The following is a 27,448-nucleotide window of genomic DNA, read 5'->3' as shown; positions in this document are numbered from 1 at the left end:
CAAGCTTTCACTGCCATCTCATCTATTCACAGTCCTGTCAGAAAGCCCTTGAGAAGCAGAAAAGTGACCCTTCTGCAAATGGAGCGCCCAGCACAAAATCACTTCTCTTCATGCAGGGGTGCCTGCATTTCAGCTTGGTATAGCCAATGCAGATGTGCCCTTACATGTGCTATACAGCACACTTAGGCCTGGTCTTCAGTTCTGGGGAAGCAATATGATTGACTGCACTCATGCAGCACAGCTTTCCAGCAGAATTGCAGTGGAAGTACCAAGGCCACCAGGCAGCACACTGGTAGTAAATCCAGCGGGCATTTCCAGAAACCTCACAAATAGTAAATTGTCTACTACATGGCACATGTGTACACTTAGCTTCAATTAGGATGATGTTCTTAGACCTCACTGTCCCAGTCCCCAAAAATCCACTCCCCATGCCCAGCAAACCTTGGGAGTTGAAAGCAGTCATGCTTGGGAAAGCCCCGTTACTGAACCATTGTAAGTACGGTTGCTAGGTCCCCAAAATAAAGCTTTATTTTTCAGAGGGCACCTCTAGCATAAGGTCACTGTCTACCTTGTTCGCATGCCATCTTTTGTAAAAGCTTTGAATAACAGCCAGCCTGTGTACAGGTCACTTCAAAATTTTGTCTTCTCATAAACAGTTTTACTAATACTGGGAAATGAAATTTACCTGACTTCGTACAAGAGGCATCTTAAAGAAAAAGATTTTTTGCCTTTTTCTCTCGTATTTCCACACCAGTCATTTTTCCTCCTAAGTGACTCAGAGTCCATGATGCTAGCAATGTAATCGCAGGACTCCTCCTGCTGGCAAGACGAGGCTTTCGGGAAAGAACAAAGTATTTTTACTGAAAACATGCTTCAGGGTTTTGTTTTAAGCCTTCTTTAGGCTGAGAGAACAGTCCCCCAAGCGTTTCTCCATTTTAACAATACAAAGACTGTTACAACTCCAGTTGCAAATAAATACCATCAGCACAGGTTTCTAATATAAAGATGCCCACTAGAAGAACATACGGGCTCACGAAAACACCTGCTGCCCCACTGAGGATCACACCAAAGCTTCCAAGTGCCACAGCCCCTGACATACACCTGTCCAGCTCTGCCAGCGACCAAAACAATATGGCATTGCATAGGCATCATGGGCAGTAATAGTTTACCTTAACCCAGCATTTCCCAGTACCTGGCAATTTGGGAAGATTGGGTTTTTTCCCCTTGTTTTCCAAGTACTCTTGGACGTCAAGAATGTCATGTTTAATTTAACAGGATTTGACTCTTAAGAAATTCAATACTCTTCAGATTACTTTCACATTTTTCACAGGCAGTTTTAGCAGAAAGCCCGGTCTTTGTTCTCAAAGCCTTCACCAATGAGCACTTGTCTTTGCTAAATGGTAGAACACTACCCACTAGGGGTAAAGGTAACCCTAAAAACAAGCAGTTTATATTGAAGGCCACTGATGAAAGACAGCACTAAACTTTAAAAGTCAATGAGTGTACCCAAATCAAGTCTCCCATGAAGCCTCCTTCTCTCAGTAGGATGCTAATACAAATCCCTAAGGGACTGATTCCCATGCTGCTTACCCTCATGGCATAAAAAGCTTATTTTCTAAGAACACTTCATAGGAAGTAAGGACACCACTCTCCTCCCAAACCACTTGTCCACCTGAATGACACAGCACTCCCCCCCGCCCCACATTAAAACTGCACATGTACTGAACACCAGCCCTGCAAGGTACAGCGTCAGGAATTCACTCTCACAACTACCACTTCATGGAGTTGTGGGATGAAGCCTCCAGTCACCTGCAAGCCAAGGTACTGACAAAAATGACTACTTGTAAAATAACAATGTTTATCCCTAACAGTATTTTCAGTCAGTCTTAACAGCTTTTTTTTAATCCTCTGTCCTATTTAAGTCAATGCAAGTTCTACCATATGGACAGAATTTAGGCTACAGTATTAACTTCACCCAAAGTCTGGAGGCTGATAATACCAATGGTACTGCAGAATACGAATGTAATCATTTATAATGCCTGTCTCAGCACTTAGAAACGTCTTACGCCTTGTAGGCACAATTAGATTTTTAAACAGACCTCATCAGTGACATCATCTGGATGGGCTTTGTGTTTAGTCCAGATCTTTCCAAGCAGTTTTTGTATGCTTCAAACAAAGCGCTCAGCCCAACATCTTAGAGCAGCTTAACTTTCAGAGCAGAGGCAGACACACAGAACTTGGCAGCTCTGTCCCTGGGAAAATTAAAATCTGTGTCTATACCTGACAGGATGAATTCAGGAGGTGTACAAAGCTGATTTACTTGACATTTCCAAGACTATGCTCAGCTACAGAACAGGCAAATGACAACTGTGGGACTAGTGCCAATGCTAACCGCTAGCACCCTGGAAAACCCCCGGTGGGTATGGAGAGGCTGACCTTTCCTGCATCAGTTTTGAACATGGCATTTTTAACATCCCTGTCCCGTTCTTCTAACTTGACCTTCATGCCATAATTTACAACAAAAGCCCCATGAACTCAGTTTGACCTATGCAGATTCAAAGTTTTTTGCAGTGCAACTAACTCCCATACAAGTCCAGGTTTAGGCTGAGCATCAGCCCAAACCCTTCATTCCCCACAGCTGCATGCATGCCTCTATGGTAATTTCTTCCTTGTTTGGGCAAATGTTTCTGTATGCACTAACCGTGAATCTGAGTTCATTGCCTGCTTCTCCTTAGTTAAACTAACAGCAGTTTCTGTAAGACAATTTTGAAAGTAATCATACATCATCTGCATTACTAAGTGCATTGCAGCACTCCCTTTTTCCCACAAGGAGCATCAGCAAACTCTTTCAGTACTCAGATAGTGGGGATTCCAAGCCCCACACATCAACTCCTGCTTTCTTAGCATCAGTAAAAGCACACTTAGAGGCAGAGGCTGCAGCCTCAAATGCCGTAACCCGATAATTCCTTGAGAAATATTTTTGGTTGAAATGAAGCTTCCGACCAAATTCAGCATAGCTTGACTCGTGCTGCTAAAAATTAGACAGGAGAGAATGAAGGGTAAATGAAAACCACGAAGCCCTTTGGGAGAGAACTAGGGCCCACCGATCGGCCGCCTTCAATTCTGTGGTATATGGGATGTTCCTTGTCCTTTCAGCCACCCTCCCAGACATCTCTCCCTTCTTGCTGAGGGCCAAGCGTGCACAGCAAGGTATGGTTTGCTAACAGGAGATAACATTTAGTAATTTATCAGCTGCTCTGCAAGAACGAAGAGTGTGTGCTCTCATACCCAAGTATGTGCAAAGAGTTTGCCTGGAGTACCTTTCACTATGGAGTAACTTAGTTGAAGTATGTTTCCACTTACTGCAGGTAACATGACACAAAAGCAGCTAGTGTGGACTGGTTAATGCCTTGTAACACATCCTTTCTCACTGACCACATTTGGGTAACCAGGTCCTAGGTTACTGCCATTCTGCTTTTGATAGATCTGTGCTCTATTCACCTACCAAAGAAGTATTAAGCACTCATTAACAGAAACTCTGGTAAAAAGGGTGCCTCCTATTATAGAGGACTTACAAGAACTTAACATTCAGGATAGATAATCTATTTATATTGCTCTAATTAATCAGAAACCACAAAAACTTTACAACCCCACGCTTTGCAATGAGTACACTAGTACTAATTTCTAGAAGCCAGCAATGCCATTTTAGTTACATTTACTGTAATAATTAAACCAGTTTCTAAGGCATATTGGCACAAGAACCATATGTACAACTCCCACTCGGCATGTTTTGGGACTAAGCTTATTAAAGGGGAATAATCTCATGTTGTCTTCTTCCCTTTCATCTCTCCTCTGTGTCAATCAAGCATTTCAGGATAAAAATCACAATACAGTCAACAGCTTGTATAACACTATTTCACTATTACACAGACCAGAGTTAGTAGCATAGTAACATATATTCAGATGTGCAGGATTACACCTGAACAAATGCAGCTGAAAATTTGCTAAGTTCATGAGCTACATTTTTACTCACCTGACTTTGAGAGGTTCAAATTTACAGCATTCCCACAGTGTTCAAATTTTCAAAGTATAGATTTCTGCAGGAATATTTAGTATTCCACACTTTTATTCTTTGAAAGTACACTCAGCAGTCTGAGAGCTTATGATTTAAGTTCACCTGTATATTTATACTTAAGCATCACTTTTTTTAAAAGCCACCCATCTTCAACAGGACAGTTTTACCATTTTCCATAATAGATAGTGAAGTCTTTGAAATAACCCAAGAAAAAAAATAGAGAAGAAACCCATGCAAATGATATCTATACCAACAGGTAACTTACCTTCACATTTTTCCTTTTCGGTTGCAAACAGCACATAACTATTATAACATCTCATAATATTCCTTGTATATGTAATTCATTAGTAATAAAACCACTCTTTGCTTACATGCAGGCATGAAATGTTATTTGCAGGGTGAAACAACGTTCCTGTAAAACAGTATTCTGCCTTTTGCTAAAATTCAGTGTTTATCAACTGCTCAAGCGCCTCAAATGGATCACAAGTTAAGAACCAGGTCCTCTTGATCTTTTCTGTTTATGCAAGAATGCATCCTCGCACAAACTCCAAGTAGAAAAAGGTTACAGCATAAATGATGTACTTGAGCTAATGAAGCTAGACATATTGCAGATGAGGAGCGTATGCAACATGACTAATTTTTTTTAATTAGAAAAAAACATCTAGGTAAAACTTAAGTAATCAAGCCTTTTTGCTGCAGACTGATTAAGCTGCTACTCCATTCCATGTTGGCATAGACTAGACTTGCCAGTACACAACCATCAGTAAGTAGTACAATCAATTACTTAAGGCACAGGTGGAGGGAAAAAAATCCCACAAATTTGAAACACTTTAAAAAACCCTGTTTCTTCTTCATTACCTACCCTCACCTATCTTTTGAAACTTGCCTGGTGCTCCAGACCAGAAATTAATAGACATCAGTATTGCAAAACTAAAAAAAGCTTTACTCTGCAACTTTAACTTCTGCAGAACAGAAGGAGAAGAAAAAAAAAGACGTTATCCATTTTAAAGATACTTACAAATTACTACCATTACCAGCCTCCTCATTACCAATTCCTCATGTAAGATTTGGACCAAATAGGGCGTTCAGAGCAGTTAACATCACTGAACACATCTGACAATATTTTTGCCAGTCACATCAACTCTTCACTTTGAAAAGCAACAGACTGAATTATCTTTCTGCTACTACACATTTGATCACAGCCTGTAGTAAAAAATGTGTTTAGATGGCTATTCAAGTGCACTGGCATTGCTTTTTCCACATACTACCTAGTAAGTCTACTGAAGTCAGTGTGAAGCCTTCCTTTACCTCTAAGAGAATTTTCTGATCAAACCCTAAACAGAGCACCCCACATAATAAACAATATAGCCGTGTGGCCTAACAGTCATCTGTCAAGCATCCCGACTGACAGCAGCCAAATGCTTCAGATGGGAGTACAAGAATTTCTATGCAGACAGATATGGGTAACCTCTTTGAAAAATGAGACCCGCTTCCAGTAATAGGAATGATTTAAAGCCGCAAACAAAAACCACCCTTCCAGATTTGGATAAGCTCATCCCTTTTGTAAATAGCCAATCCTTTTTGGAACTATCTTACATTTCAGGGTGTAGTTCTACTGACATGTTTAGCAACAAAGGCCAAAAAAAAAAAAAAAAAAAAAAAATCCCGCTGAGAAACTCTTCTTCTAACACCGCTACAGAAGGGAACAAGAATGCCACCTGCTGGAAACAACGTGGAAAAACCTGGGAGAGAAATATTGCAGCAAAGCAAAAAACCACCTATTATTAAACAGCCAGATAAAAAATGCATGGATATTTATGCTGGTGTCCAGTTTATATTTAAGAATTAAGCTGGAGGAAAACAAAGGTAAGCAAAATAAGAAGTCACAGCAATTGCCACAGACTGAATTAAATGAGGCAGAATGGTAAGATTACACTACAAGCACACTGAAGACTGGCTGTTGTGAAAAAGGGTTGGTTGTTTTGGTTTTAATCTGTTTAACCCACACCAACCAGCCCCAAAGAACAAAAAGGTAACTGCAAAAACAAAACTAAGCTGAGCCTTCTGATGTGTTTAAGGGCTCAAACCCTAACAAGAGACCAACTCATTTAATGGGAATCTACCATTTACATCAAACTGTGCTACTGCTAAGAGACCTCCATTTCAATTAAAGAGTCTTTTATTTTCAAGACTTTCTGCTAAATCTAAGTGGTACACATAGCTACTAAGAGTCAGAGGAACAAAATTAAGCAAGTAGACCACCAAAGGTGACCCCAGAGCCTTTCTCTTCTTCTGCATACACTGGCAAAGGAGAAAAAAAATCTCATCAGAAAGCGTAGCACAGGAGTCTTCCTCTGAGAGTCACCTGTATGGAAAAAGATCTGCTGCTTGTTGTGAAGCTGCCCCCACTCCTCCAAACCCATCCACTTATCCCAAGTGGTTATTCTCAAGCCCATCTACAAGAACCTGTATGATAGAAAATAAGTCAAGAAAGTGACACTTAAATTTTGTAGCTTCACTCAGGTTTCATCCCAAGACATTCAAAGCATAATTTTTTCCAGGATAGTACAAACAAACCACTAACTGATTGGATTCTCCGAGGGGTGTTGTATCAGTTACGCAAAGATGAAATAGCATTATTTGAAAGATAAGGTGCATGACCACTCCTCCCACAGAATACATCCCATTTTTCCTTTGAAAAACCTCACTTATTACAGTTTGTCACAAAGACTAACCTGCATTCAGAGACTCAAAGTAGCAGAGTAGTAATCCTTTGTATATGCCTCCAGTATCTACGTATGCAGATTAAATGAAAACAGAGTGAGATATCACAAGCATCATGCAGACGTTACTCCCACCAAGTCAAAAGGAACACCAGGTCTGACTTTGCAGTCAGACAAGGCAATACTTCAGAAGTTACAGAAATATTTTTCTTAAAGAATTATTACATGCAAAGAAAAAAAGACAACATACAAACTAGGGAGCTTTCAGTTACCAACAAAAGGTATTTAAGACATCTTCGGTTTTGACAACAGACTCCTGTTAGTGACAGTGTTTCTCATTACACAGAATTTAGAAGTGAAATTCACAAATCAAGATTTATTTTTTCTTTTCATGAAGCGTAATTTGAATTACACCATTTGCTTCCTGAGTTTGATCATCAGATCTACAAGGAAAGACATCAGGTACTAACAGGCTCTTGGACATGTTTTTCTTCATCATCTTCTGCATTTTTTTCTTCTTCTTCTTCTACTTTCTCCACCTGAGGTAGAAGTCCATCAAGGTTCAATAGCAAACGTTCACTGCTTGAAGATCTAATCACCAACTTCTGCACAAGAGGACCTAGAAAACAAACAAAACCACCCATTTGGTCACTACCACTTTTCACGTCTCCAGGCTGATTTATCTTAGCACTAACCCATACTGTGTCAAGCACATGACTGGAATCAGAACTAGATATGTAGACAAATCCTTTCAGTACAGAGAGTTTAACATCCACGCTGGCAGGTTGGGTTCAAAACGCAGTTCACTTTGGTGCCATCAAAGGTAATAACTTGATGGATACCTTAGTCCCTCAGTACCTCACCAGCAGTTGACATCACTGGTGCCACTGGGCCTTCGAACAAACAAGTAAAGCTTCACACACACACTCCTCCAAAAAAATGAAATACAGGTGAACTGAAGTGGTCCTGATCCACAAGACCGGGGGGAAGTTTGCTGATCACCCAAATATTCCTACATGACTAAGGGCACAAAAGAAACCATTCCTGATTCAGGATCCTACCATGAAGTGCTGAGGGAACATTTTGACAAGAAAAACTACAAAACCAGTCACACTTCTTTATGGAAGAGTCAATAGAGCTAAATTATACTCTGAACACACTTGCCTGGTGTTTTTTTTAGCCTTGCATCAGATCAACTGACACACAGAGGAATGCCGTTTTAATGATAGCTACATAGCTCCATAAAGACATGCTATTACATATGGAAAGTCTGAAAGGAACTACAGAACAGATGTAATTAGTTGGTCTAAGTGATTGATAGTTAACAAGCATATCTAGACTCCATTGTTGTAAAGATGTGTTAATTATCAAGTTTGCGTCACATAAATGGCAAATATTTTTAATCAAGCCAGCAAGAGACCCACCACAAGAATCAAGCTTGATACCACAAAATCAGTAGAAATGCTACTAAGTCCAGAAAAGCTTACTCTTACTTAATGAGGTTGGTGTAGTTCACATATAAACTCATTAAGGACAAAAATACCACCACTTTCTGCTTCTATTTACTTCAAGTCAACCAACCCCTTATATCTTTTATTTGGGCTGAAATGCTTCTAAAAGGCATGTGTACTTGGTTTTTCATGGTCTATTCTCTGTACATTACTTACTATTACAGCATCACTGGAAGAGATGCAAGATGATTATTTTTGCAGACATTAAGCCAATATTAATATAAAAAGTTTCTTAGCTTAAACAAGGCTATTCTTCCATAAAATTATGTTCATAAATCACCATTTCCACTCCAGCTAAGCAGATGACATTTGTTTAAAGTTTACTTCATTATGACAAAGAGCAGATAACATATTAGTTGTCCACGTTCTTTGCTCAGAAAAGTGAGCAGAACCCACAGGAACAACGTGCAGAATTCACACTCTTACTCCTTTGTAACCTGATCCTTTTGCTAAAGAATTAAAAAAGAAAAAAGGTTAATAGCTTTTCCCTTGGAGCAGCATAAGTTTTAAAAGTTTCTTTGTAACAGGAAAAAAAATGGTGGTATACCTTCAAACAGGGTAGTTAACCAGACTAGATGTTAAGTGAAGCATAGGTTTTAACTAAGGCAACTGCAGGTGGATTCTGGGTTCAGATTCTTTGCGTTGAGCGACAACAGGGTCACATCAGCGGGGCAAAACCAATGCACACAGATGCTGAAGACCTCCATGTCTCATAAGGATTTCCTTGTATGGCTTTAATCTATTTAGGCATCAAGCCTGCAAACTTAGTTTTGTACAACACCTCACTCCTTTCCTCACACAGACACTTAAGTAGTGCCGCAGTGCAATTAGAGTTCACATCAGTAAGAGCAGATGTTATTCATGCTCTTACAGGCTGTCAAGTTCATAGGTCTTGATTTCCCAAGTTGCCTAACAGCTCCCTCCTCCTGTTCCAAGGCAGACAAAGCAGCAAGGTCATTTAATGACAACACGGTAAAGAACACTAATTTCATAATTTTGTTTGCTGTAACTTTAACTAGCACATTAGAAGTACACAGCTACTTACCATAAGTTGATGGCTTGAATGTGCAGATATCATGGATAACTGCTTTTAGATTGGCAACTATCTGCTCCGTAGGCATATCCAGCTGAAAAAGGAGAATGCAGAGTTAACCGTGGTGATATTTAAAGACTAGATTAACAAATCTGAAAGCACTGAGTACATATTTATTCTACATTTGGATAGATTTTGTTTCTCTGCGTTGCCTGTTATGGAGTTACAAATCCCATTAACAGTGTTATCCAAACGCCTCAGAGAAGTATTTTATACGCAGTTATACACTCATCATTATTCTCCATATTTCTACTCATGACATTAAATTTCCACGACTCTGTAACAACATATAGCCTTAAAGAGGTAAAAAGTCTTAAAAAACAATATCTGTACAAGTGTTTTCACAAAAATCATATTAAAATAAAGTATTTGAGGAAAGAAGCTTCAAGTAGCTGTCCAAGACTACAAAACAACTCAACTCAAAAGACACAAGCATCTAAAATTCAAGGCATTAAGAACTTTAACAGAATCAAATGAATCATTTAAAAAGTACAAAGTTTCTTCCCCTACTCTTTCTCATTTTAACATATTACATGGAATTTCTACTTTTTACATAAAGTACATGGAAGCATTGAGCTCTGAACATATACCAGTTTTGTACCTACCCTTTTTACACATCCTGGTTCCCATCCACGGCATTTTTGACCTTCCAACAAAACCTGTGGACTGATGGCTCCTCATTCTGTCCAGCATCCTCATCTAACGGAGCACTTAAGCGCACCTCACTTCAGACTGATACATGATCCTCAAAAAATTAATACATCCATCTTCCCTCATATACCAATCAACTTAAAACCACAGATGCGGGAAAGAAGCTATTCATCTCATCTGGACTCTCCTCAAGAACGTACAACTCATGACCAAGAGAAATGCCAACCTGAACAACCGTGGGTCAAAGTCAAGACTGACCTATCTCTCAGCTCCTGGAGAGCTTAACATGCATTTCTCAGATTCAGTGTTCAGCTGCTCTAATGCCCTGCTATGCATTATCTGGTCTCACCCATATGATCCACATATCGTTATCTGGATGAAAAATCAAGTTCACTTTCTAGAGGTTTCAGCTATGGAGTTAAGAAAAAAAATAGCATTTATTCTCACAAAATTAACTCCGTATCAGGGGAGCACACAGGCATCACTGGGGTCTCTTCTTCCTCTCCACCACTTCCCAATGTAGAATAAGCAGATTTTACTAATATCTCACTTATCTGTAAATGTATGCATTACTTCACAATAGAAATACTGTTATACTTGACTACTCTCCTCCCAGATCTGGTCATTATTCTCTCCTTACACTGTTCTGGCAGACTTACAATCCAAATGCAGTTCCTCTGTTACACAGACCAGAACACATTTGTCTTTATCATTGTTATGCTGATTGCAATGTGCTTAATCATTTATAAATTAAAGAGATGTAAAAATCTATTTGTTAATGCTGAGCATTTCTCTTCACTGACAGACTCACCACGCTGTACTGATTTCAAAATAAAGGAATACTCAGAATCACAGAATTGACTAGGTTGGAAAAGACCTTGAAGATCATCCAGTTCAACCATCAACCCAACATTAACAGTTCTCAAATACACCATATCCCTCGGCGCTAATTCGACCCTACTCTTAAACACCTCCAGGGATGGGGACTCCACCACTGCCCTGGGCAGCCCATTCCAACGCCTAACAACCCGTTCTGGAAAGAAATGCTTCCTAATATCTAGTCTAAACTTTCCCTGGTACAACTTGAGGCCATTACCTCTTGTCCTCTGGCTTGTTAATTCGTTAAAGAGACTCATCCCCAGCTCTCTGCAACCTCCTTTCAGGTAGTTGTAGAGGGCGATGAGGTCTCCCTTCAGCCTCTTCTTCTCCAGACTAAACAACCCCAGTTCCCTCAGCCGCTCCTCGTACGACATGTGCTCCAGACCCTTCACCAGCTTCGTTGCCCTTCTCTGGACACACTCAAGTAATTCAATGTCCTTTTTGTAGTGAGGGGCCCAAAACTGAACACAGGAATCGAGGTGCAGCCTCACCAGTGCCGAGTACAGGGGTAAGATCACTTCCCTGTCCCTGCTGGCCACGCTATTTCTGATACAAGCCAGGATGCCATTGGCCTTCTTGGCCACCTGGGCACACTGCTGGCTCATGTTCAGCTGGCTGTCAATCAACACCCCCACGTCCCTCTCTGACTGGCAGCTCTCCAGCCACTCCTCCCCAAGCCTGTAGCGCTGCTGGGGGTTGTTGTGGCCCAAGTGCAGCACCCGGCATTTGGCCTTATTGAAACTCCTACAGCTGGCCTTAGCCCGTCGCTCCAGCCTGTCCAGGTCTCTCTGCAGAGCCTCCCTACCCTCAAGCAGATCAACACTCCCACCCAACTTGGTGTCATCTGCAAACTTACTGAGGGTGCACTCGATCCCCTCATCCAGATCATCAATAAAGATGTTAAACAGGAGAGGTCCCAAAACCAAGCCCTGGAGGACACCACTCATGACCAGCCGCCAACCGGATTTAACTCCATTCACCACCACTCTTAGGGCCCGGCCATCCAGCCAGTTTTTTACCCAGCAAAGCGTGTGCCCATCCAAGCCGCGAGCAGCCAGTTTCGCCAGGAGAATGCTGTGGGAAATGGTGTCAAAGGCCTTACTAAAGTCAAGGTAGACAACACCCACAGCCTTTCCCTCATCCAATAAGCAGGTCACCCTGTTGTAGAAGGAGATCAGGTTTGTCAAGCAGGACCTGCCTTTCATAAACCCATGCTGACTGGGCCTGATCACCTGGTTGTCCCGCATGTGTTGTATGATGGTCCTCAGGATGAGCTGCTCCATCAGCTTCCCGGGCACCAAAGTCAAGCTGATAGGCCTGTAGTTGCCCGGATCATCCTCCTGACCCTTCTTATACATGGGTGTCACATTGGCCAATTTCCAATCTGTCGGGACCTCCCCGGTCAGCCAGGACTGCTGGTAAATGATGGAAAGCAGCTTGGCGAGCACCCCAGCCAGCTCCTTCAGCACCCTCGGGTGTATCCCATCTGGTCCCATAGACTTGTGTATGTCTATGTGATGCAGTAGGTCACTGACTATCTCCTCCTGGAATGTGGGGGGGTCGTTCTCCCAGTCTCTGTCTTCTGACTGAGAAGGCTGGATTCCCTCAGTACAACTGGTCTTGCTATTAAAGACTGAGGCAAAGAAGGCATTAAGCACCTCAGCCTTTTCTTCATCACTTGTTACCATGTTTCCTCCTGCATCTAGCAGGGGATGCAGGCTCTCCCTGGTCTTTCTTTTGCTGTTGACATACTTATAGAAACATTTCTTGTTGTCCTTGATTGTTGAAGCCAGATTAATTTCCAACTGGGCTTTAGACCTCCTGATTTCCACCCTGCATAGCCTCACAGCCTCTTTGTAATCAGTGAGTGGCTAGCCCCTTCTTCCAAAAGCTGTAAACTCTCCTTTTCTCCCTGAGTTGCAGCCAAAGCTCCCTGTTCAGCCAGGGTGGTCTTCTCTGTCACTGGCTTCTCTTACAGCACCTGGGGACCGCCTGCTCCTGAGCCATTAAGACTTTCTTCTTAAAGAGTCATTTAAATAAAGCAATTTATTCGTAATAACTAATTAGAAACTATACTTTAAATGAAGGTTCAAATAGTGTTTGCTTCCAAACCTTACACTAAGTTCAGGTCTTAAGTGAACCTTCAGTTGTACAATTTCAGCAAGCTACTTGGCATTCATCATCTGTAACAAAATCTAGAAGCATTCATAAGAGACAGAATTTGCAAGTTGCTCTAAACAAGCTACAGCTTCTTATAAGGATTTAGAAGTACAACACATTATGAGACAAGACCCGTCTCAAAATATGAAGACATTAGTTAATATTCTGTATTTGTTAAGACATGAAAATAGGACAGAGTGACTTGCATTCAGTCAGACAACATGCCACATCCCAAGAGATCACACAGCATCGTTTACTTGAGACACTCACAGCTCCGTAAAAACCACAGGTAATACTCAGAGGATTCCAAATATTTTGAAATAGCTTCCACATCCAAATAAATATTCCAGCTTCCAAATAAATATTCCACAGTAAAACTTTGTGTATACACAGTCACTGTGTATCAGCACTTAGATATTTGGTTTAATTCAAACCTTCAAACTGACAAAAGTACTCTGAACCAGATCTTCAGGGCTGTGCAAGCTACTCCGTTCAGATCGATTGCAGAGAATGCTAAAATATCTTTTAAGTCCTGAGCCTTCCTGAAGTATAATCACACCTACAGAGGGAGCAACTATAAATCAATTTCTGGTCCACTTTGTATAAATACAACCTAACCACAAAGTATCTTAAAAATGACAGTATATACTACAATTACAACACAGAAATGAATTATTACTTATCTTACTGTTTAAAGTTTAGGACACTTCTCTCTAGAGCAGCAAAAGGTACTGTAAAAAGATTCAGGGAAGTTATTTGCCTTTTTTTTTTTTTAAAGAAACATGTTATATTTGTCTTTAAAAACGGCCTCCCACTAACTCTGCTGTCCAGTGGGAAACTGCCTATTATTATTCAGCATTACACAAGTTTCACCAAAACAGATCATGTTTAAACCTTGATTCATGAAGTCTCGATGCTTCTAATCTTCTAGGGGATCTTTACAAGACTGCAGCTGAATACACCAAAGAGTCACTCAGCTATTTGCTGGATATACAGCATATACAAATGAAGAACAAAAAGATGCCCTGCTATTAAAACACTAGCTTTAACCACAGAACTGCTTTTCTAAACTGTATTTAGAGAATTGCATCAAGAGATCATCCACATCACTTAAACTGTGCTGCAGACTTAACTACCAGGCAGTTCGAATGTAACACATGTGTATGGAATAGGAGTCACGGCAGGGCAGAAACACTTGGTAGAAAATGAGAAATGATTAACACAAAATGATTAACACTCTACAAAACAAGATTATTGCCAACTATTTAACTCAATGCTTTAAGAATCAGAGGGCAGGAAAATTAAGCTAGAAACTAGTCAGTACGAAAAACCCACAAGTAGACATGGCAAAGTTGTTCGACACGGTAGAAGCAGCATGGAAAGCGCACACCACATGGGGTAAAGTAGGTTCTGCAGAGAAAGGGACCCAGCATTTCAGACATCCAAGTTCAAGAGCACAAACAACTTCCCTCCAAAAAGAGTGAGGCAGCAAAGTCCTGCAGATGCAAATGTTACAGCAAATGAGGCTAACTTGTCTTCTACACCACAACAGACAAAACCTATTCCTAGGTGAAGGGGAGAGGTGTGATTTGAGACATGCATGATTACTATGTAAGATACTTAATGGTCTGAGAACCAGCAAATAAAAGATGACTTAAATAAAAGGAAGTAAAATCCAGTACATATCATTTATACATCAAAAAGGACAGACTGAGCAACAGAAAATTAATGGAATGAAAATAAAGCTAATAGAGAAAGGTTTCTTGATAGGAATTTCTATCAATTTCTTCAGTTTATAGCCTGTTTTACAATGGTTTCACTACCTAAGCTAAAAAAAACCCTAAAGCTGTCATGCATTGACTAACATACATACAAATGTCTGCAATCTGCAACTGACTTCTTTATCATACAAATCCAAGAAGTGACTCCTACTACATACTACATAAAAATCAAAAGCCATGCTAATGCAAACTAATCAAGAACAGCACTTCCATTGCTTATCGCCTTCTCTAAACACATTCATCATTTGCCAGGACTGGTCCTCCAAAAAAAAAAAAAAAACCCACCCAAATCACGCAAAAAAACCCAACCCACTTTGCTGATAGCAGTCTGGATATATTACTGTTCATCTAATGAAACAGACATACCATCTTATCCAAAGTTAGACAAGTCTATCCATCCATAAAAAAAATACAACAAAGTTTCATGCAGCTACAAATTAAGTAAAACAGGAAAAGTGAAATAACCCCTCCTTTTATTAATGAATGGCACTCATCCTCTGTTCTTGCTGTTCAAGGGAACTGTACTTTATCATCTCAGGTAACATTTTAGTGTCTAATATTTTAAAGCTATTTAATCAAATAAAAGTAGTATGAAATAAATATTTAAAGATAAATGAAACTATTTTTAACAGTTATGGTACCCCTATGTCAACAGGAAAACTCCACAGCAGATAGAAGTATATGACTCCAACTGCATTTCGCATAAACATGGTTTGCATAGAGGAAATATGAAATACCGATTAAATTCCAAGTAAGTCACTCCAACTTCCCTATTCCTGTGTCCACTGAGAATCCTGTAACACTCACCTGCACGACCATGTTGTTTTAACCTATCCATTTCTGCCTGGAGGAGGGCAAAGACAGCCTTTTTTGGGGTTTTTGCCTGCACATCTAACAAAATAGGCACTTTCAATTCAGACAACAGCTCCCATTCAAGAGATTTAGAAGAAGTGTAAAGCTTGAGCCTCCATCTCACTCACATGATCTGTTCTTCCAGCAAGCAGTAATAAGAATATATGCTACATACTCCTAAAATAATGTCTAGTATAGCAAGGCAGATCAATCCATGCTCTGTTCCCTGAACCAGTTTTCTACTCTTCCCTCCTGCCCCTTTTTGAAGTTCCCAGAACAAATACACATTAGCACTGATCCACCCATGTTTCTTCCAGCCTTTTCTTCAACTGAGAGCTTCCCACCTGAAATCATGAGGACTTAAAACTCCGTAATAAAGGCTGCAATAATCAGGAAATTAAGGAGTTCTAGCATCTTCACTTAGAGCTCTGGTACCAGCTTTTCTAAAGAGCTATAGGACAAGCCAGTCATTAAAAACTATCCACTCCAAAAATGGAACTGGAATTTTTATGGCTTTATCTCATGGTATTTAATAGACCTGGACTGACTGGTGACCATTCAACCAGAAAGCTAAATCAGTTCTCAGAACACCTTAATTGATCTTACAGTTGTGCTAGTGGGGTGGGCAGGGAGAAATCTACTCCAAGTTCCCTACTACAGCTGTTGAAAGATAAACTAAGAAGAATAGAAAACCCACAGAGACCCAGAATTTCAGGTTTGGCTCCCTCAACAGCGAGATCTAGAATTCCAACTGTCTACAAAAAAAAATATGTATTTCAGTCAAATGCAAAACAATAACTGAAATAATGAAAATAGACATGAGTTCATAGCTCTGTTTTCCAAGCAGCTATCTTTTGTCTCCTCGTGCTGCCTATTAAGAGATTTACCTTTTTCACTTATTTTACCTTTTCACCATGGTGAGACATTTCTGGAACACAATAAACTGCCAAGCAATTACCAACAGTAATTTGACCAGCATCCCCTAACAACATGCAACCTCTGCATCATTACAATATAACCAGACTTTCTTGTAATTTCAACACAAAACACTTGACTCTACTGAACTCCAAGAACTTGTATTCAAATGCTTCTACACAAAACGTTAACTACACCCATTTTAAAAGTCGGGTTTAGAGCTAGAAGATACACTCAAAACTCCTTCCTAGTGTCACACCGGGACTCTGATTTTCTTAAAGACAATGCCAACTTGGGAAAAAGGAAATTTTGTAGTGACTGACAGCATTCTGACTGGACTTAAGACTTATGTCAAAACCCTCAAAAAAATTACTTTCAGCTGCCCTCTGCAGATAGCTTGATTCTGAAGGAAATATCCTGAGTGTCCTCACTTGCCTCCCTTCTGCTTTAAACTCCATGCCTTAAAAGAACGTTTTACATTCTCATTTTCACAACTTCACATCTACTAATTAAACTTACCTACTGCTAACTTCTGGGTTTTTCAAAGACATCTCAATTACAACTAAGAAAACACCACTGAGGCTGCTGACTTATGTGGGACAGCAGCATTACATCAAGCCCCTGGCCATAATTGAACTTACAGGCAACATGAGACAGCAGCACTAAAGGGAAAACATCTCTTTGAGAAACGCCAGCTTGGCAGACTCCCAGAAACATCTACACTACTGTTTGGAATACAGCAATAGATCTTCATGCTTCTGTGTAATTCATAAATTATTATTTTCTCACTGACAAGATTTAAATTTAAAAAGCTCTTGATTTAGTGGTGAGGAGATATGCATAACCACTCAAGGCGCTCTCAGCCTCCCAGAGCCTTGCCTGCACTCGATTTCCTTCCAGTGTTGCTGTGCACAGTAGGAAAACTAGGTCAGGTAAAGGATGGTAGCTAGGGAGGGTGGAGACATTTTACACGAGCCATAACCACTGAGTCATCCCTCTGCACGCAACTCAATACACAACAGTGTGACAGAGCACGTCGCACTGTGTGCGCAGTGTTAGTCACCTCTGCTGTGCAGCTGACATTAACTTAGCACGTACAAACTCTGTCTGCAAGTAAACTCTCAGACTGTTTCTGATCCAGGATTAAGAGTTCATTCACAAGAACCTATTGTTTATTTGTACAGAATGACATCTCAGGCTGCACCCAATCTTCTCAAGTGCCATGAAACTGCCAGCCTGAGCTGCCTAGACACAGAACCTAAAGGTAATCTCTAAAACCAACATCTTGCATCAGTAATAGGACATGGTTTTAGCTTCAGAAATTCTAGCTACAGCTGCAGGACACTACACTAGGCAGAACCAACTGCAATTGCACTGAATACTGTCAAGACAGAGTCCTTCCATTTACCTCTATTAAGGTGAATAATTCACCTGATTTTTCTTCTTTACTATACCAGAAGAAACTTTACAGTAAGTTTAATGTCCAGGTATTTTTTTAGGCTGATCTACAGTATAAAATGATGAAGGCTTAAGCAGCCCAAAGCAAAAATTAAGGAATACAGTCACAATACTCTAAACCAGGACTGATCTATGGATTCGAGGCATTTCACATGGTCCATTACTTACAAACAGCTAAAGATACTTTTTGCCTGTATCAAAGTGCAAAATATAACACACTTCAGTAGAATAGTCCCAAGAACCTCAGTTTTGAGTATCATATAGATGAGCAAGCCCTTGAAATTCACATGCACAACTCAGAGCAGCTAGCCAGAATTAATAAATTTGCTTATCTCTAACACCACCAGACAAAGCTTCAGGGGTTAGATATCTTGTTCATTTCCTTTCTATACCAGTATCAATTAAAGAAAAACTAAACATCAGGCAGGATGACAAATAGACAAAACAGAATGGAAACAAAACACAGTTTGGAGCAGAGAAAGTAAAAAAACAGATTAAAGAAAACATATTAAGGGTCTAAAAAAAGAAAGGATACTCTTACATACACCAATTTCTTACATGACAGCAAAGCACAGATTACTTTTATATTTCACGTGTCATTCAAACAGTTCTTGCTTTTGGCTTCAGAACTGAAGTTATCAAAATTAAATGAGTCTTTAATTATTAGGTTAAAGCAAACACTTTTTGACCCACCTGTGGACACTGACCATGGACTTACAACCCATAGTTTATTTTTTTTTGAAAAAATATCAAATAAGCTTTATTTTACTCACAGAAGAGTGCTGGGGAAGGCAGGAGAAAAGGGAAGCCTTTCCTCTTTAAGATGTCAATTCACAAGGAGATAACTAGGAATAGTACCTTCTTCATCCTATTTTGTTTATTTTTTTACAATTCCTTGCCAATATAGTGGCAAATACAGATCCCATTCTTGGCATTCTTAACTTCTTAGCATCAGGTATGCCTCGCTCTCAGTTTTAGCAGAGCCATCTTCTATAACTACACATTAACAACATACAGTGCTCACTCACATCAGCTGAAGATGTCACACAACAGAGTAAGAGTTCCATTTACTTCACAGGTCAGTTAAAGAACATGGTTAAAAATCCTGTGAACACACAGATTAAACACATGTTTTTCCCCCCTCTTTCAATACTAACTGCAGTACTGCTCAGTAGAGAAAACTTAAGAACTCTATATACAACTTACTCTTGCTATTCTTGTCTTGATTACACGCTCGTCTTCTACTGTGTACTCAAGACCTTCTCTGAAGAGTTGCAGCATTTTGGGAATATCATGGCCCAGAGAATCTATTTAAAAAAAAAAAAGGCAAAAAAGATAACAGAGTAATGCTTATTAGCGTGCTTATTGCATGTGATATTAGTAAACAGAGAATTTAATCTTTCAATTTAGGTAGTTAAAACTGCAATCAAAAATGCAGTTTCATGGACAAGACAATGGCATCCTCATACATACAATCATTTCTATCTTCCCTCCTTCCTCATTAATCAGCTAACTTGAATAACAAATCAGTAGGAAAGGTAACAAAGATTTCCCTTCAAATTAAGAACCTGTTTATGTATACATAAAACAAAGCTTTATTACCTAATGCAGTTAAAGCAGCTTGACAGACCAAATCCTACTGAGTTAGGTTTAGAACAATCCCGCAGTCTTCCTTGAGGACAAAGTCTACAACTATGTAATAGCAAGGTTACACACTACCTGAAACACACTGGCCCAATCCAGCCATTCCTACAAGTCAAGACAGCTGTTTATCTCAGCTGCAGGGGCTCATTTGACAGATTTACACCATCACTCAATTGCTTCAAATACAAGCATTACTTCTCCTACACATCTTTCAATGGCTCCAAGAGAAATCAGCTCTGGATAAGTCACAAACCAAGTAAGTTCATAACAGCATACTATAGCTTTCATTTGGTCAAAAAAGTATCTGGAGTATTCTCTGTTGCAATGTTTTGGACAGGTTAATAGGTTTGTCTCAAAATGTTTAGGAGTCTAAAAACACTGCCTGCAGCTTGTAAAACAGTAAGAGAGCTGGGGCAGGGAAGTAAAGAGACATGGTTCAAGACTCAGTGCTTTGCAGAGTTGGTACAGGCTCTATGTTTGAAAAACAGCCTTTTTTTTTTTTTTCATATTTGAAACAGACCCAAGACATAGCTAAAATAAAAGTAAGTCAGCAAGGGAGGACAGAATTATTGAGTGACTGATGTCTGTTGCTGTGAAAACCTGACCTGAAGAGAAAATCTCTTGAGCATTATGAAAAAGGAGAGACCACACAGATAAGGGAGCAGGCTGTACTAAGGAAAAGCATAACTAACTCCAGTGTTGAGTTGTAATGAACAGGCAGAAGCAGCAGTAGCAGTCATGAAGCTGGGATCCAAACAATTGCACAACAGTTTGACAATGCAACTAACTCAGTAAACGTCTTCGTCAAGTTGTTTCTGTTTTCCTGGGTAACTTCATAATACTATTATGGTTCATCAGGACTAACAAGCATAGGGGCAACTAGTAGGCAAACTTACCTTGATTCTAATCCCCCATTTGCCTCTTGTAGGAGAAAAGCAGTTCTAGATTCCTGAAACTACTCTTAGATAAGACAAAACAAGTGGTTCAGTCACATACAGTCTAATACTCAACGTAATTATACATCCTCATCAAAAATGTTTCAGTGTCACTTCTAGAGTTCAACCTTGTTCAGTACTTGAGATTTATAAGAAAGAATTGCTTCTTACTTCTTCTTGTGCTTGGGTACTTTTGTCTCAGTTTGTTCCTTAATGGTATTAGCTTAGGGATTATTGCAGGAACAGCTACATAGAAGTCTACTTGGATTTCATCTTCCAAAATCTGCAATAAAAAAATTAAATATATTTAGGAATACAGTAAGTGATGTACACAAGTTGACCTACAAGCATGTCTGAGCACCCATCTCTCGTATTCATCTTGGCTGTTAACTTCAAGCTAGAGTTTACTGGACATGAGGTTTCTTTCTCTCCTGCCCCCCAGTCACTGTTTAAGTTAGGATATTTATATAATTAAAAAAAAAAAATACCCATTTGATTAATTCAACTCCTCCCACAACAGCAGCTCCATTCTCTCGAGCTATTTCAGCTTCTTGTTCATTCTGTGGAGAGAAAAAAATAAATTTAGTAATATCTGTACTACCAATTAGTCTGTAATCAACAGCACTGCATAGTTGATGTATCTTGGACAATGAGGTATAAGAACAGGTTATTTTCAGGTTAAGAAGAAAAGAAAGGTTTAAGGCAATCCAAGACCAAAAATATCTTATGCCAGTGATTTAATATAGGAGCAGTAACTCCACTTCACTCCAGATCCCAATAAGAAGCGACAGTCAAGTCTTTACTCAAGTTCTAGTGGAGAAGGAGAAAAGCCATTTGCTGAGGAGCTCTGCCAAAACCCTTGCTCTCCTACCTCCATTCCCTGGAAACTACAACGAACCATCCACTGGATGGAGCCAACATCCTACTCTTAAGCTTAAAGAAAAGCACAGAACATGCTACTGAACACCACTGTAAAATAAGGCTATTCAACTTCTGAAAGTCCTGTTAAACTTGGGCTTCAAAGAGTGTTTAGAAATTAACGTCATCCGTCTTCTGCAAGGTTTCACTTTTAACAGTCTGAAATATGGAAAGGTAAAAGGCATCAGTTTTATAAAAACTTTGGCACAAGCTTTTGATACAAGCAGATATTCATGACTCAAAGTCAGAATCAACTTTTCTTCACAAGAATAAGCTGAACAGCTCCACACTTCCATCCAAAAGCACTAGCAAGTGTTTCAGTAGCTCAACCTTTTTCCACATACACACCTTCACAAGGCATGGGATCTCTTATCCCACAAGAATTTGAGTGAAGAGAGAAGGTTGTGAAATACAGCACACTTGAGTCTTCTGTCAGCCATCCATTCTGTGGAAGGATTTTCACCTCGTAGCTCAGGTAGAGAATTTCATAAAAATTAAGCCCAAAGGGTAGTCAGCTAGATCTCTGACAGTTCTCTAGGAGAATCTCAAACAGATATATGTAGATCTATTCTGTTAGAATAATTAACTGGCAAAGAACAGCAGCAGAGGCTGAAACTGATCTCATACAGATGCTGTAACTGCTCTACACACCATTTCACATTAATGAACTCCTAGGAGAGCAAAGTGTTTGGGTCAGAAGGCTGTTAAGTTGTTTAGGGTTTCTGAGAGGAAGTTACTTTCCCCTCCTCCCCCAAAGGTATCCTGTTACAGCAGAAATTACTGAATAACACTCGCATCTAACCTGCACTGCCTACTGAGGCTTTAGACAGCAGGGTTGAATACAGCTGCTACACTAAACCACCTGCCTGCATTACAAAAAGGTGGCAAGGGTTTTACGCTATAAATGATCTTTAATCACCTCTTCCTTAGTCACATCTATGCAGATGTTTACTCCCTAAGTGCACTGCTATAATAATCTACATATATGTAAACCTCTCAAGGTGGATGGAAATCCTATAAGATGCTTGTTATTACACTAAGACGCTGCCCAAGACGAATCCCAGACAGACTTAAGATTTCTGTAAAGCATTCGCAGAGTCTTCTCAATGGAAGGAATAGTACTTGCATGGGAACTGGTTGTATTGCAAGAGCATGCTAGATACGTAGAATGTAGAATTAATTCAGGCTTACCCACCTCTGTGAAAACCAAGACCTTGTTTGTTTCATCTGTAAAGCGATATGGAAGAAGAACAATGCTTCCAAATGGATCCACTTTTTTCTAATAAGTAAAGAAAGAAAAATATTAAAGAAAAAACAAAAGAAAAAACAAAAGAAATCATGACATAAGGGCAAGTTACACAATCACGTGGAGATGGTCCCCTAAATAGCAATCTTACCCACAACTTCCTTGCACAGAGATCATAACAAACAAGCACTATGCATAAGTTTTGACTGCTTTTTTATGTCCAGTATACATTCAAATCTAAATTTAAGAGACATGAATTAATTATGCTGCAGTTTGCCCAAGAGAAGGGGGCTGGGATCAGCAACTCCAGTGTAGGATTGCTACCAGGCTCGGGTTAAGTCAAAAACAAACACTGAGGTGCTGTAGTTGCAGCTTATCTAAATGATGTTTCTGATGCAATGGCCACGGTAAACAACCAGCAAAGAATATGCCTCTCCCCAAGCATTAAGAATACCACATAGCCTCCAAAAGCATGAGCAAGAGCTCTGCATTTCTTTAAGCATGAACTTATTTTCTAGATCTAAGGGCCTCCTGGTATACCAAAGGGATAGTTAGTTACACATGCGACGAAACCAACTCTAAAGTGTCCTAACTGTTCTCTACTTATGGTGGAAGCAGAAGGAGTTTTAGGAAAAATCTAAGCTGGGCTAAACACCTTTAAATCAAACATGTCGTAGGCAAACAAGCAGTAGCATACTTTCAAGGAACATTATCCAAAAATCAAAACAAGGTGAAGGACAGAGGCAGGAAGAAGCTTGTCTTTACACTTCTCCCTGTAACAATCATTTCAGAACAAAACACACACATGATTTTTGTAGCACATTTTTAACTGGGAAGCCCAAACAGATGTAAAGCTTAGTTTGACCAGTCCTGTCCAGACATGAATTTTAGTCACGTGATAGCCTGTTTTCAAAATCCTCGATGGCACTATCTTCATCTCAGGAGTATGAGAGATGTTTAATAATTATACATGTATAAAGGCACAAAGCCACCTGCAAAAGCACACATTATTCTGACAATCAGAGAAGCTGCCAGAGGCAGCTGAGAAGGCCAACAGCAGCATCTGCTCTACACTGAAAACACAGCCTTCCCATGTTAAAAAGAAAAAAGTATCAAAATTTATAAACACTTCCAACCTACCTTCTTCTGTAGTGCCATATCTAGGAATACATTAATGTAGACATACTGTTTGGGGTTAGTGAAATCCAGTTCCTGAAATTTCTTTAGCATACCCACAGCTACTTCCACATCATAGGATGGCCGCTCATAATACCACGTCAAGTATACATCATCCACAGGCTTGCTCATCAGCGGTCGCCTCTTGGTTACTGGTTTCTTTTTTGTTTCTTCCTGCTTGGTCTTTTGTGAACCTCTTTTTGTAGTTCTAAGACAAACAAAAAAATATTGTTAGATCATCAGCTGTAAAGTCTGGGCCATGTTCCAAGAGAAAAAAGTAGATTCTGTCATGTGTCACTAAGTAACAATTAGTTGACAAGGAAGGTTCTACACAAAGATGAACAGCATCCCTAAATTCATCCCAGCTACTTGTCTCAAATGGCCAAGACAGAAATCAAACATTCAGAAATCAAAACCTCTGAAGGCAGTTAAGCTCCTCAAACAACACAGCCACATTTGTGCAGCATGGAACCAAGTCAATGACCTCCTACTGTATCAAAGCAAAAACAGTTCAACACACCAACTTTTACAGGTCTTGCCTTCACATGGGCTGGTAGCAGGCATTGTGCCTGAGCTGCTTCTCAACCAAGCAAATCCCACACACTTTCCTGGTAATCAGAAGGAGCCACATCTGCAGGGTTTTTCTTCTTCTTCTAGTGGATTATGGCGGTCCCACCTTTCAAACATTTCTTCACCCTTTCCTGTATCATTTTGTATGCAGTTAACAAACACCAGTCCCAATCCTTACTCTACCTATTTTCAAAGGCTAAATCAAGGAAAAAAAAATTAAAGTAATAGCTAGATACTCCATTCCTCTATTAACTATGGTGAAAGAGTCTGCAACACTTCAGAACACTTGCTGTACAGGACACTTCACTGTTTTGTACACACAGATCATTTTTACTTCTCCCACTTGTGCCATAATATTAAAGAGACAACAAATTAAACAATAAAAAGCAACCTAAAGCAAGAAAAGGAACTGTTTGAAACCAATTCCATAAGCTCACCAGCTTTCATACTAACAGTACTCCTGAAGCTGTAATCTAGCCATACCCTCCAAAGCCACACATCAAAAATACCAAGTTATTCATTCCTTGTAAGTGTTACATTCGTTATTAGAAGAGTAACACAAAACAATCCCTGCAAACCCAGCTTAGATCTTCCCCCTCCAGGCTGTTTCTCTAGGAGCTAGCAGCTTACAGGATGCCACCAAGGCCAGCTCGGCCGTTAAGAGCAATACTGCACACCGCACGCTCCCCCCACTATCACCACCAGGACACCCGACAGCCAAGAGAACTGCTTCGGGTGGAAGGAGGACACGCACTCACTTCGCTGCCGCAGCGTAGAGCCGGGCGGGCGGCGCGGCGCTCACCACGTCAGGGGCGGCGGCGAGGCGCTGGTCGAGCCCGGGGAGAACCCACCCGCGACGCGGGGCCAGTACTGCGAGGGAAAAGCAAACATCGCTTCAGACAGGCGCCCCGGTCTCCCTCACCTCCCCGGGGGCCACCCGCCAGACGACCCGCCACCCCCGCCCGGACAGGCCCCACCGCCCTTCAGGGTTGCCCCCTGCCCTGCCACCAAGGGGAAAGCCGCCGGATGAAGATAGAGAAGAACCGGTAGCCAACGCCCGCGCTTTCCCGGCGGCGAGAGAGACAGAGAAGCCCCTTCACCTCTCCACAGGCAGCGGCCAGCGGGCGCCGCCATCTTGCAGAGCCGCCGCGGTGCAGCGCGGAAAGTCTTTCCCCTGGGCGGCGAAGAAACGTTCCGGCGGTGGCCGGAAGCGCCGCGCGGCGTCCCCCGGCCGCCGTCCCCCCACTCGCCGCCACCGGGGCCCGCCGTTCCTCGGGGACGCTGGTCCCCCTTCGCGGCTTGTGTCTGGTTAGGGGCGCATTGCCGCGGCCTGATTAAAAGCCTCCAGCTCGGTTCTTAACCGGCCTGAAAGGCGGCCTCGGTACAAACCCGCGGTTGTCCCCGCAGTCCTGCGAACAAAACTGATCCCCCCTCCGGCGGCGAGCAGGGCCTACGGGAGAGACACCCAACATGGCGGCGTCTCCTGCGGGCAGCCAGAGCTGCTTCCCTCAGAAACCGGCATGCTTCCCCCTGAAACAAACATCTGCGTGTGTTAACGTTGGCCGTTTCACTCTTAACGTTTGTTTGCTGAGTCCCAAGTAATTAAAAAAAGAGATTTTTCTGGCTGTCATCACTCTTGTTCCCTTGTAAATGGGTTGGGAAAAGATCTGCCTGGTCTACAAACCTACTCGTGGAGCAGCATCCACCTATAAAGGACTGTGTTTGACTGGGTCCTGAGATGTTCAGATACATGCCGTAAACTATAATCCTGTCTCTTGCTATATGCATGTCTGTTGGAGGGGGTCTGTTTATTCCTCATTGACATGCTTTTGACTAGAAACATCCTGATTCCTGCAGTTTCATTCCCCCTCCCTGATACATCAGTGTCTAAGAATATTCTCTAAATTCAATCAAGTCTTTCCTGCTCAAAACTCTTGAGTTCGGGCTCATCTGTGTTGGTTTGTTTGGAAATATTTGTAAAATCCCCGACTAGCTGTTTTCTTGTGATGTAAGACGATTCAAACTTTCCGCAGAAACGGCATAATTTGTCTCCACAGGGACCACGGGCACTGTGAAGGCCCAGCAAGCTGATATGGCAGGGAGCCTCTTTAACTAGAATTGTTATTTTAAAATCAGATGTACGTGCATATGTAAAATGAGTTGTACCAAAAGCGATACCTGTTTGTCCAGTGTAACTATATGTTCAGTATCCCAGGAAAGGATCGAGACATGGAGGTGTGAGAATGACAGGGGGAAAAAAACCAAACCTCCTTGGTGGTGCTTGGAGTGAAAAAGTGTGAATTTAAAACACAGCAGCAGAGCGGGTATGGGGGAAGGGGTTCTTTTCAGATGGGCATTAGGCATGTATGTCACCTAAGTGGTAGCAGATGTAATACAAGACTCACCACATGACTGTGATCAGGTAGCGACCTGCATCCTTTATGGTCTTCCTCCAGGAGTCCTCAATCCCCTTGTGAGTGTCACACTTGCTACACACCGCATTGCTGCTGTGTATCATGGATTTTGGCCCTGGGAAGGAAATATGGGCTCACGGTTAATGTGCACCCATTCCCAATTACTTGCTCCGAAGCCCATTTTCTGTCAAAATACTCTATTGTAGACACTCCTTCTACACTTCCCCCTCTCTGACCATAAATGAGCTTTGTTGGTCCAGCATGAGTCCAGGCAGCTGCAGTAGAAAGCAAGTTCGAATAAAAAACTCTTGCACCTGATCTCTTGTCTCACCCCGTGCCCCCCCCAGCCGCCTGCTGCTACCTCAAACACCTCCCTGCACCCCTCTGATGCTTTTATTTTTTCCAGCACTGTTTTCCCACCTGGGCTGTCCCACAGGTCAGTGCACA

General features: G+C 41.1%; 1 protein-coding gene across 1 annotated transcript; it reads right to left on the bottom strand.

Moving 5' to 3' along the window:
- Positions 1–7,154: 7,154 nt before the first annotated feature.
- Positions 7,155–25,795, bottom strand: MRPL1 (mitochondrial ribosomal protein L1). Its single transcript, XM_074823438.1, has 9 exons — positions 25,688–25,795; positions 25,346–25,457; positions 23,982–24,225; positions 22,791–22,874; positions 21,166–21,237; positions 20,849–20,960; positions 19,305–19,405; positions 9,355–9,436; positions 7,155–7,417 (listed from the first exon to the last, which is right to left on the bottom strand). The coding sequence occupies exons 1-9, from the start codon at positions 25,719–25,721 to the stop codon at positions 7,257–7,259; spliced, it is 1,002 nt and encodes a 333-aa protein (XP_074679539.1). The 5' UTR covers positions 25,722–25,795; the 3' UTR covers positions 7,155–7,256.
- Positions 25,796–27,448: the final 1,653 nt, after the last annotated feature.

The sequence above is a fragment of the Strix aluco genome, chromosome 4 (genome assembly GCF_031877795.1).
Source record: "Strix aluco isolate bStrAlu1 chromosome 4, bStrAlu1.hap1, whole genome shotgun sequence".
Lineage (NCBI taxonomy): Eukaryota > Metazoa > Chordata > Aves > Strigiformes > Strigidae > Strix > Strix aluco.
This window is presented reverse-complemented; position numbering and strand designations above follow the sequence as displayed.